Source organism: Saimiri boliviensis, chromosome 3 (assembly GCF_048565385.1).
Source record: "Saimiri boliviensis isolate mSaiBol1 chromosome 3, mSaiBol1.pri, whole genome shotgun sequence".
NCBI classification, from domain to species: domain Eukaryota; kingdom Metazoa; phylum Chordata; class Mammalia; order Primates; family Cebidae; genus Saimiri; species Saimiri boliviensis.
The window spans coordinates 16674083-16686620 of record NC_133451.1 but is presented as its reverse complement, the minus strand read 5'-3'; the positions used below and the strand labels follow the sequence as shown (position 1 = coordinate 16686620).

At 40.8% G+C, this 12538-nt stretch overlaps 1 protein-coding gene across 1 annotated transcript in view; it reads left to right on the top strand.

Annotated features, from left to right (window-relative positions):
* FAM184B (family with sequence similarity 184 member B) overlaps positions 1–12538 on the top strand; it is a 137705-nt gene that overhangs the window by 67447 nt on the left and 57720 nt on the right. Inside the window, exons 4-5 of the mRNA XM_003927463.4 lie at positions 558–697; positions 1241–1447. Of these exons, the coding sequence (XP_003927512.1) occupies positions 558–697; positions 1241–1447 (347 nt within the window). The remainder of the gene's footprint in view (positions 1–557; positions 698–1240; positions 1448–12538) is intronic.

Sequence of the window (12538 nt, the reverse complement as noted above, 5' to 3'; positions counted from 1 at the left end):
GAGGTTGCAGTGAGCTGAGATCGCGCCATTGCACTCCAGCCTGAGTAACAGGAGCAAAAAAAAAAAAAAGAGAAGTCACCATGGGCCAGAAAGGTGCAGAGAGAGAGGTCCTCATTCTGGAGAAACCGGAAAAGGTGCTGTGGGTTTAGAGCAGAAGTCTCAAAAGTAGGACATGAGAACGTCAGTTAATATGGGAGGAAAACTTAGTAATTCTGCTTATATTAAATATTTGTTATTGTTTCATCCTTTAAATTCCTATTAAAAGAACATGTATTTAGAATGCTCAATTATTTTAACCAATGGAAACTGCAGTCAAAAAGATTTGGAGATTATTTAGGAAGGGAGAGCAGGGCAGCTATTTAAGTTCATGAGGCTTCTTGAGATGAGAATTGCTGCCTTAACCATGCTTCAGGGCCAGGAGACCACAGGGCAGAAATTACACAGGGGTTACTGGACAAAGTGTTTGAAAAGCAGAACTGGGACCTGACAGCAGAAAGCCTTGAACAAGAGGCCATGGCCAAGAGCATTCCAAATAATGTTGAAATGTCTACTTGCAGATGACATGAAGACTGAGCTAGTTTCAGAGAATGAAGTCCTGGGGGAAGAGAATGACTTGGAAACCCACAATCTTCATCCTCAGCAGGATCAAACCTATCTCAAGGAGTGCCCTTGCATGAAAGGAAGCACAGACACACAGGTAGTGTCTGACACAGCCCTGGGGATGGAGAAGGCACAGGGAGCTTTGCTGTCTATCATAAGCTTCAGGTAGAGGCCAGTCCAAACATAGTGGATCCACTTGGAGTCAGCAGACCCCACAGTTTCAGGAGTAAAATTCCAGCCAACTTACTGCCTGCTCCATGCCATTAGAAACCAGGAGGCTGAGAACGCAGCAGAATCCTCCCAATACTGTATCATCGGCTTCTGGGAAACTGGAAACTGGCTTAGGATCTCATTGCGTGTTCCCAGTCAAAACAAGCAAAGCATTATTTAAAAGCTACCATAGTATGGGCTGAAATATCTCATCTCATGATAACACATAAACCCTTCCAAAAATCTGTTTTCCAATGGTAGAGACTCTTACTAACATCAAATATATTGTCTTGTAAAATTGATTGCACCTTGTGCTACATGCTGTAAAAACAGTATGTAAATGTTGTAAACGCTGTATGAAAGAGAAATGGTGATTCCCTGCTCCTCACCCCTCCCCAGCAGTTTTACAAGATCTTTTTTCTTTTTATAGACCAAGAAAGAGGCAAGTGTTGAGACAGAATATATGAAGCAACAATATGAAGAAGACCTCCGTAAAATCAAACATCAGACAGAAGAGGAGAAGAAACATCTCAAGGACAAGCTGGTGAAGCGGCTGGAAGACTTGGTAAAGAATCACACCATGGAAATCAAATCGGTTCGCTCATCTGTGGAGGCTGAAAGAAAGAAACTGCAGAAGGTGAGATCTACTTCCATAGAGACTGTGTCGGTTCCTTTTTCTTTCTCCCACCTCCTTCTGTTCCTTTTTTCTTCCTTCTTCCTCGAGCATTCACTGAGCTCCTACTATGTACAAATGTAAGCTTGTTCTCTGAATATACACAGATGAAAGATACAGACCCTGTCCAAAGGCAGTTCAAGGTCTTTTGGAGGAGATGGGGGACAGCCCTAAGGGCCTGCAGTCATTGACATGGGGTGGAATTGTGTCATGAGTGGTGAACTTAGGAAAATTCAACTCTACTTACTCTGCAAAAACACACAGAGAATACCATGAACCCAAAACTCAGGCCTGGAAGACTTCCTGGATCTAACGCCCCACCCTACCACCACACTTCTAGCGATATAACCTGGGTCCCCACAGAGGGAAATTCCACATGCCTCAGAATCCTAATTTGCAAAATGGAGGATGTTGATAATAGCACCTCATGGAATAGCTGCAAGGATTCAATGAGGGAACCACGTGGAGACACAAGGCTATCCTAGTGCCTAGGACAGGTGGGCAGCAGGTTGATGCTGGTAATTAATCAGCAGCATGCCAAAGGAGGGAAAATTCTGTCTCTGTGTGCTGTTCTGCTCTCCCTCCAAACAGGGTGGCTTTCTGCTGGCAAGGCATGCAAAACCTCATCTCTTGTGTTTGCTGGAATAAGTAAACAACATATGTGAAGTTTTCGGAAAAGAATAAAGTGTGAAGCAATATCATTGTGAATGCAGGTGGAATGCTTTATTTAATTATTACAAGGAGGCCTCTTTACAGCCGGAGATTCTGTAGTACCAGCTTTGAGTGTTCACTGAATGACAATCCTGTATCACTGGGGCATGCACTGTTGTGTGGGGGTTAGGAATAGTAAATACTCAAGAAATATATGTTAAATGAACTCGTGAAAGAGCAAGACTAGTCTTGGATCTAAGTCCTGACTCTAACACAAGGTGTGTGACTGGAGACAGGTCATGTAACCTCTCTGAAGCCTAATTTCTGTTTTTTTTGTTTTTTTGTTTTTTTGTTTTTTTTTTTTAATGGAGTCTTGCTCTGTCACCAGGTTGGAGTGCAGTGGTGTGATCTTGTCTCACTGCAACCTCTACCTCCTGGTTGCAAGCGATTCTCCTGCCTCAGCCTCCTGACTAGCTGGGACTACAGGCACGTGCCACCACACCCAGCTAATTTTTTGTATTTTTAGTACAGACAGGGTTTCACCATGTTGGCCAGGTTGGTCTTGCTCTCTTGACCTTGTAATCCACCTGCCTTGGCCTCCCAAAGTGCTGGGATTATAGGCGTGAGCCACCGCGCCCTGCCTGAAGCCTGGTTCCTAAAATAGGGCTAAATACTTCAAGGGCTTGTTATGTAAATTAAATATGGTATTATAGTATATATAAACCCTTATCTTAGTAAAAAGCATGTAATGAAAGTTCATGATATGGTAGATATTAATTTCTTTTGCTTGTTTGTTTTGAGACGGGGTCTCTGTTGCATAGGCTGGAGTACATTGGTGCGATCATGGCTCACTGCAGCCTCAACCTCCTGGGCTGAAGCAATCCTCCCACCTCAGTCTCCCAAGTAACTAGGACTACAGGTGCATGCTACCATGCCTGGCTAATTTTTAATTTTTTCTGTAGAAATGGGGACCTCACTGTGTTGCCCAACTGGTCTTGAACTCCTGGATTCAAGGGATCCTCCCACCTTAGCCTCCCAAAGTGCTGGGATTATAGGTGTATGCCATCATGCCCAGCCCTCATTGTTAATTTCCATGTGCGTTGGGTAACCTAATGTGTGATAATATTATTTCATGCCCACTATACTCTATAAAGTAACTTATGCTTTAGAACACATTTAATCTTTCCAACAATATTACAAAATGTTCAGATTCCATTTAGAGTTGAGGAAACTGAAGCTCAAAGGTGTTGTATATTAAGTCACACAGCTAAGTGGTGGAGCTGCAATTCAAACCTGATATCCTGACTCCAGAGCCCGTGGGCTTCCCCACTTTCGCACTTCCCCACCTTTGCACTGGGCAGGCAGCTGTATTGAAAGCATTTTTTCTCCCCATGAGCTCCAACTGGTTCCACAAATCTAATCCTCAGACAAACAGATGGATACTCTTTCCATCCCTGGCCACAAGCGACAGGAGGGATGGCAGAGCTAGGTTGACCTGGTAACCTGTCAGCCACACCTGACTCTGGATGTGTAAATCTCACTTCGGCCTTAATAGGGGGCAGGAGTCTGTTTGGGATATGAATCATGCCACAATAAATTGCACTTACTTTAGGGTTTTTTGTTTTACATTTTGTTCATTTCCAAAAACTGAGAATTTAAATTAGGCCACACAGATTGTGAAAGGTAAAACCTTAAAAAGGCCTCAAATCTAGGTTTATGGACTAAAAATAGATACCATTTTCCCCTACAGAGTTAGGAGTACACATTTTTTTTTTTTTTTTTTTTTTTTTTTTTTAGAGATGGAGTCTTACTCTGTCACCTCTGTCAACCAGGCTGGAGTGCAGTGACACCATCTTGGCCCACTGCAACCTGCAACCTCTGTCTCCCGGGTTCAAGAAATTCTCCTGCCTCAATCTCCTGAGTAGCTGGGACTACAGGCATGAACCACTACGCCCAGCTAATTTTTGTATTTTTAGTAGTGACAGAGTTTCACCATATCGGCCAGGCTGGTCTCAAACTCCTGACCTCATGATCTACCCGCCTTGGCCTCCCAAAGTGCTGGGATTACAGGCGTGAGTCACCACGCCCAGCTAGGAGTGCACTATTTCTTTGAGCCCTTGTCTGTGGATATATTGTGTATCCTGAGTGCTACCCTAACCTAAATGGCACACTATAGGAGGTGGGCGGAGCTGACCTGGAGACCTCAATGCCTTCATTGACCTTGCATTAGATGACACTGTCACTGAATCTTGACGGACAGCACAGTACACATCCTATAATTAGCACTGGCATACACTGACTCCCAGGGAAGGGATGCAGATGACGCATTCAGCACCTCCTGAGCTGTGCTAATCACTTCTGCACATTCTCATTTGTATCACTTAGGATTCTTGGTGACAATAATCAGAAACCCACCTGGGAGTTTAGGCAGAAGAGAAACTTAATAAAGCATAATGGAAGGCCAGGGAACTGGGCTTGGCAGCTACCTAGCCAGGAATAATGTCCCCAGTCTATTGCAAAATGGATTAGGACACCTGTGCTGCCACCTTTGAACCTGGACCTGCAGCTTACACTGCCGAAACCACCAACGCTGAGCCCGGAGCGTTGCCTGGAGAACTGAGCTATCTAATAAGGGAGCCACTAGATACGTGTGGTTACTTAAATTTGAATTAATTACAATCAAATACAATTGAAATTTCAGTTCCTCAGTGGCACTAGCCACATTTCAAGTGCTCCCTAGTCATACGTGGCAGTGGCTACCCTATTGGCCAGCATAGCTCTGAGGGATTTCTGCACATTAGCTATGTCACACTGTGGAACATTCATCATCACAGAAAGTTGAGTTGGTCAGTACAACTCTAGAACAGCTGGCCCTGCTGCCCCTGGAAACTTCAGCTGCCAAATTCTATGTGATTCCCACTGGTCCGTATCACTGGCCTCTGATTTGAAATTCAGAATAGGTGCACTTGACTGGGGAGTTTCAGTGACATGCCCATGCTCATGTTGCAGGCAGTCTGGTTTTCCAGTCCTATGATAAGAGGAGGGCTCTGATGCATCAGATGGAGAATTCCCAAATATCCAAATGGAATGGAGGCTAGGTCTTAGGCAGCCAAAAGGAATGACAACCCTCAACTCAGCAATCAGCTCCTGACCTCAGCTCTGTTGTTTTTCCATTTCATAGGCAAGGAACTTGGGAAATTAAGTAATTTGAGCAGAACACAACGAAGAGATAACACGGCTGTATATGAATCAAGCCTGTCTGATTCCACGGCCAGTAATTTTTGCTCTCTACCAGTCTGTATGTGTAAAAGAATATACATTACCCTGGGTTTTCAATAGTAACATTCAGGTCCTCACTCTGCCATTATCCATATACTGCTTATTTACCATCTACGGAATGCATATTTATGTTTTAAGCAGTGCAGGGTTACAGGAATCAGCCATGTTTTCAGGGAACACACAGTCTAGTAGGGAGGACAAGATCTAGTCAAACAACCAGAGTCAAGTCAGTCTGTAATAAGCCCTGTGCCTGGGGAGAGCAGTCTCACTGTCAAATCTTGAATATGTCACCCGGAACCACTATGGGCCTCTGTTTGCTAATTTTAAATAACAAATATGAATGAGATTATTTTCTCAGATTTTTTTTCTTTTTTTGCCACTAACACCAAGATCTCAATTTTTTTTTTTTTCCTATTTCTACCAATTCCCCAAATACTCCTGGTTAATTAGAAGTATATTGTTCAATTTCCAACTATTTGGGACATTTCCAGATATCATTTTATTATTGATTTCCAATTTGGTTCCCCTGTGGTTGGAGAATAGATTCTGTCATTTCATTCCTTTGAAATTTGTTCAACTTGATTTTGGCCCAGATGTGGTCTGTCTAGATGAATGGTTCATGTGTGCTTGAAAAGAATGTGAGTCTGTTGCTGTTGGGTGGAGTGTTCTATAAAAGCTAATTAGGTCAAGTTGGGTAATAATATTGTCCAAGTCTATTATGTCCTTACTGAATTTTCTCTGCTTGTTCTGTTAATCATTGAGAGAGGAAGACTGAAATCTCAAATTAAAGCTGTAGATTTATCTGTTTCTCCTTTTGGATCTCAGTTTTTGCTTCATGTAAATTGAAACCTTTTCATTAATGCATTTACACTTAGGATTCTCATGTCTTCTTGATGAATTGACCTTTATTATTTATGAAATAGTATTTGTCCTGAAGTCTGCTTTGTCAGATATATATATTCATTCCAGCATGTTTACAGTTAGTGTACCTTGGTCTATTTTAATCTATCCTTTTACTTTAACCTGCCTGTGTCTTTCTATTAAAAGTGCTTTTGTGGTATACTTAGGTTCTTTTTTATACAGATTGACAATCTCTGCCTTTTAGGGGACATTCAGACCATTCGCATTTAATATAATTATCATTAAGTGTACCATCTTGTTGTTTTTCCTACTTGTCACATCTGTTCCCTGCCCCCTTTTTTCCATTTAATTTGGATACATTTGGGGGATATTCCATTTTCTAGCACCACCTTTGACTTATTAGGTATGCTCTTTTTTTGGCAAAGTGGAGGGCTAGTGTTTAGGATTTAGAATATGCATCTTTAAATTTATTGGTCTGTCTTGAAATTTATTACTTCACACATACAAAATATATTACTTCACACATACAAAATATATTACTTCACACATACAAATCTCATGATAATACATTTTCATTTCACTCTTTATGTTCTTTGTACAATGGTTGTCATATACTGCATTTTATTTTATACATGCTAAAAATCCCACAGTATATTGCTTTTATATTTGCTTAAATGGACAATCATATTTTAGATTAAAAAAATTTAATGAGAATAAAAGGGTCATTTTCCCATTTGTTTGCCATTTCTGCAGTCTTCATTCCTTTGATAGCATCAAGTACCTGTATAGTATCATTTTTCCTTAACCTAAAAACTTCCTGTAACATTTCTTGTAGCATGTGTCAACTCCTACTTGCAACAAATTTTCTTTCTCCATTTTGCCTTCATGTTTGTTGGATATTTTTACTAGACGTAGAATTCTAGGTTGACAGTTGTTTTTTCTTTCAACACTTCAAAGATGTCATGCAGTATCTTTTGGTTTGTATTTTCTTCCAGTAAAAAGTTAACAGCCACATTTATCTTCTTTCCCTTGTGCATAGTATGTTTCTTCTTATCAACTGCTTTCAAGATTTTCTCTTTATCACTGGTTTTCAACAATTTGACTATGATATGCCATGGTGTGATTTTCTTTGTGTTTTTGTTACAGGCTCATTGAATTTATGGGTTTACAGTTTTCATGAAATTTGGAAATGTTAAGGCCATTATTTATTCCATTGTTTTTCCTGCTCTTTCTCCTCTTCTAATATTGTCCCACAAATCATTGAGGTTCTCTTCATTTTCAGATTCCTTGTCTCTTTGTGTTTCAATTTGGATAATTTCTCTTGCTATATCTTCAACTTCACTCATCTTTCTTTCTGTACCATCTAATCTTGTTAAAAACCCATTCAGTACATTTTTCATTTTAGATATCATATTTTAGCTCTAGAAATTCTATTCTGTTTTTCTTTACAGCTTTCTTTTACCTCCTCATTATTTTCATGGTTTTCTTTAAATTATTGAACATACTTATAATTGTTCTTTTAACATTGTTGTCTTGTCACTTTTGGATCTTTATCTATTGACTGATTTTTTTCTGCTCTTCATAAGTCACATTTTCCTGCTTCTTTGCCTATTTAGTAATTTTTTATTGAATGTTGGACATTGAGAATGTTAAGTTGTTAAACATGGATTTTGTTGTCCTTTTTGCTGAATTTTGTTTCAACAGGCAGTTAAATTACTTGTGAACCAGCTTCATTGTGTGACATGTTTTTATTGCAATAAATTATATGTAATATAACGTTTTCCATTTTCCAGATTTATTTTTAAGCTTTGTTAGGATAAGTCTGAAGTAGAATTTTCTCAAGTTCTAGTTAAGCTCTACTACTGAGTTGGGATGCTTCATTGAGTCTCATGCCCCATGTATTGATTAGTATCAATGTTAGTATTATTGCTAATGACTGGTTCTGAGTGATTTTTTTAAGACCTACTGGTTGACTCTTTCAGCAGCATCATGAACTTTACTCTAAATATATAAAAATAACTAACTTTTCTTTTTGAAAAAAGTTAGCAAGTTTTCTCTTAAAACTCCAACTGAAATCTCTGAATGGTAATTTTCTGTGGTTGCTCAGTTGTTGTTCCCTTACAGTGGCACCTTTACATCTCTTTTCCTTAATTACCTGTAATTGTAGACAGTCTGGACAAAGGAACAGTAAATGAGTGTGAGTCCTGCATCTACCTCTTATCAACTGTGGGATTTCCTCTGTGTCAAATGGGTGCAATAAAACCTGTTTTCCTGGGTATCTGAAAGTTCAGTGAGAATAGAGTTTATGAAAATGCTCTATGAATTCTATAAATTAATGACCCATGAAACACTCTTTCAGTTTTGGGATGAAGCGATTTAGATATCTGAGAGCATTAGTCTCCTTTTTCCTCAATGTTCTTGTCTTTGCTATCCTTTTTTCTCTTTACCTGAGTTAAGGGAATATTTAAGCTGCCTGCTGAAATCTTCAAGGTCACTTTGGGCTGAGCTGGGCTGAGAATGCTTCTTTCAAATCTGTGTTCTCACCCAGAACTGTTTTCTGACAGTAAACCACATTACTTTGCACCCAAAATGAAGCTAACTAATGCCAAAAATTCTTGCTGAAATTGATTATTTCCACCTGTGGGGGAATTTTTTTCACCTTAGGTTCATTTGTCAAGGTTACAGCTGAAGCTATGAATAATTACTTGTAGCCTGGAAAGTTAAACTATGTAAAATTAGAAATAGTCATTCCTTTATGTTAAAAATTATTATCACAGGAGATTGTCACTGCGCTGTTACTGTGAACACATCTTGGCAGTGTTAGTGAGTGTCTTCTCTATTAAAGCATGCTAAACAAAACTTCTGTTCAATAAAAGCTTCTATGAATGAGAAGCTAATTAATGAAGTAAAGAAAATGAATTTTTGTTGAAGGGATGGCCTTGCTGCTGATGGTTGCTTAAGTTATCTGAACTTGTTTGAAACCAAAGGAGAATTACATATTTTGTTTAGAAAATGAGCTCTCAAAAACAATAAGCTCTACAAAAGGGGATCATAGATTTACTGAACAGAGACTATATGCATGCTAAATGTTCAGGGTTTTTTCTTCTCTTAAATGACCTGACCCCAGGAAAAATGCTAAGGGGCTCCCTAGAGTCACTGGCCTAAGCTGGGCCTGGCCCCACAGGAAGTATAAAAGTATCATGCAGGTGATCAGCAGCAGTATCTTTTTAGATGTTCAACTCAGAAAACCAGGAGTCAAACATGATGCCTTTCTCACCCCTCACATTCAATCCGCCATCACATCTGTTAATTCTGCTTCTTCAGTGACTGTGGAATTCCTCCACTTCCCTCTATCCTCAGTGGTACCATGCTGATCCAGTCAACCACCATTTCATGATGAACCGTGTGATAGTTTCCCTGCCTCCAGTCTCCCGACTTCATGTAATCTAATCTTCATTGCAGCAGGACTTTCTAAAAATTCAACCTTGGTTTCAAACTCTCCAGTCATCTTTATAGTGTATTAAATAGTTCAATTTGTTTAACATGATTTTTAAGACCCTACAGAGGCAGACTCCTCATTGCTCCCTCCTGCCTCATCCCACAACCCCTCCCCTATCCAACTCTGCCCTCCAGCCTTTTATTTTTATTCATTCATTCATTCATTCATTCATTCATTTGTTTAGAGACAGGGTCTTGCTTTGACACTCAGGCTGGAATACAGTGGTGCAATCACAGCTCACTGCAGCCTCAAACTCTTGGGCTCAAGTGATCCTCCTGCCTCAGCCCCCTGAGTAGCTAAGACTACTGACACATGCCACCAAGCCCAGCTAATCTTCAAAAAAATTTTTGTAGAGATAGTGTCTCGCTGTGTTGTCTCAAACTCCTGCTCTCAAACAATTCTCCTGCCTCAGTCTCCCAAAGTATTGGGATTACAGGCATAACATTCCCAAACTGTTGGGGTTACATACTCAATGATTCCAACCTTTTAGTTCATCATTTATTCCATGTACTTTCCCTTGATAATGAGCACTTTTTCCCTGCTCCCAAATTTACCTATCTGATCCTGTCCAGTTCTTACTGATGCTTCCAGTCCAGCTTAAATATGGATTTTCCTACAAATTTTCTCTGCTCAGCCTAGTGATGCTCTTGTTTGAAACATGACAACCTCTATACTCACAGTCAAGCATTTTTCTGTACTAGGTGCTACATTTTCCTTAAGAAGGGAGGGAAGAAGCACAGTAAAGCAGTCAGGCTTTCCTGAGTTCAAATCTTGAGCCTGGCCAAGGCATTTAACCTCTTTAAGTTTCATTTCTTTATCTTTACAATAAGCCTTAGTGGTAGTACCTGTCATAGGGCTTTCACAAAGACCAGAGAGATGGGCTGTGCAAAGTGCCAGCAAATGGCCTATACTCAGCAAATGTCAGCTACCATTATTATGTCCATTAGACCTACAGGTCTGTCATCAACTGACAGCCTAGGAGAGCTGCTCTACAAATACCTGCTGGATGTTGTAACCTCTGATTCACAGGAAATTTTGGAGTGTCCAGGGGCTTAGTTCTTTAATGTCATATTTTCCTTCATATTCTCTCTCTAGCTTTTCTCATTCAAATGCATGCCTCAATAAACTCTGTATGCTGATGGCTCACAAATGCATACGCCAACCCAGAACCCTCTCCTGAATTCCAGACCCTCTATCTTACCAAACTTAACAGACAAGCTCCTCAGACAAGCTCCTCAGACAGTCCCTGAATCCACTCCTTCTGCCTTCCCCACCTCAGTTCATGGTGGCAACATTCTCCCCTTGCTTAGGTCAGAAAGTCCAGTTTTTGAGTCATTGTTTTGGCTAAAATAAATGACTTATGGTAAACTGGAATTCTGTTTCATAATATCAAGTGTTTTAAACCTTTAGCATATTTCACAGGCTTCCCCAAATGAAACTTCAGTTTCAAGGTTGTCTTTTCCAACCCCTAACTTTTGGGTGCTACAGAGGGCCCCTGGAGCATCCAAAAGAAAGGTAAGCAGGATTATTTGACATGTTTAGTTATCTGACCCCTCCTTTCAGTGAGTTCTGTTAGTCAACATTCCACATATATCCCAGTTTCTACCCCTCCTCTTGGCTGCACTGCCGCCACAGGCCCAGCCACTATCCTCTTACTTCAGTTATCACCACAGCCTGCTCCCAGGCCTGTCTGCCATGGCTCTCATCCCACCCCTCCACCCATGTTAGTCTGTAGAAAGAGAGAAACCAGTAGTGAAGCTAGGCATGGTGGCTCATGCATGTAATCCCAGCACTTTGAGAAATGGAAGTGGGAGAATCGCTGGAGTTTAGGAGTTCGAGACCAGCCTGGGCAACATAGTAAGATTCCAACTCTACAAAATTTTTTTTTTTAATTATCTGGGCATGGTGGCATGCCCTGTAGCCCCAGCTACTTGGGAGGCTGAGGTAGGAGGATTGCTTGAGCCTGGGTGGTCAAGGCTACAGTGAGGCATGATTGTGCTATTGTACTCCAGTCTGGATGACAGAGTGATACCCTGTCTCCAAAAAAAAAAAAAAAAACCAGTAGCAAGCTTATCAAAATATAATTGGAACCGTGTCACTCCCTGACCAACCATTAAGTGGTCTTCACCTCACTGGTAAGTCTTATCTTGATGTTTGAGGCCTCAGTTGGTGCTCCCCAAACCTCTTCTAGTTCAGCCATACTGGCTCCTTTCTGTCCTTAGAACATGCCAGGGCCTTTGCAGGTCTGGGAAACCTCACACCCAGACATCTCCTTTGTGAACCCCCTCACTTACTGCAGGGTTTTACTCCAAAGTCGCTTTCTGGAGCACTTAGCTATCTAATATTTCAACCGCTCCCCAACACTGGGAAGTCCCCTCCTGGCTTTATTGTTTTTCCATCCAACCTAGTGCTTGCTGTCTTGTTTACTCCTGGACTTTGATTGGTGCCTGTCTCTTTCACTCAAATGTCAGCTCCTGGTGTAAGCTCCTGAAATAAAAATTCTCCCTTTTATCTCCCCAGCTCTGAGATCAGTGCCTAGCACATCGTAGATCTTAAGAAATATTTGTTGAACGGATGAGTGATCTCATTCATTCCTCTAGATACTTGCACAGTTTCCATAGAAATTAAGCTAAAATGGAAAGCCCAGGTCTCTATGAGAATAATAGTAGTGCTGATCATCTACCGATCCTTTATGTGTACCTTGAGTGCCACGGAGCATGCGAGTACCACAGTGAGTCATGAGAGGTTAGGAAATGTGCTCCAGA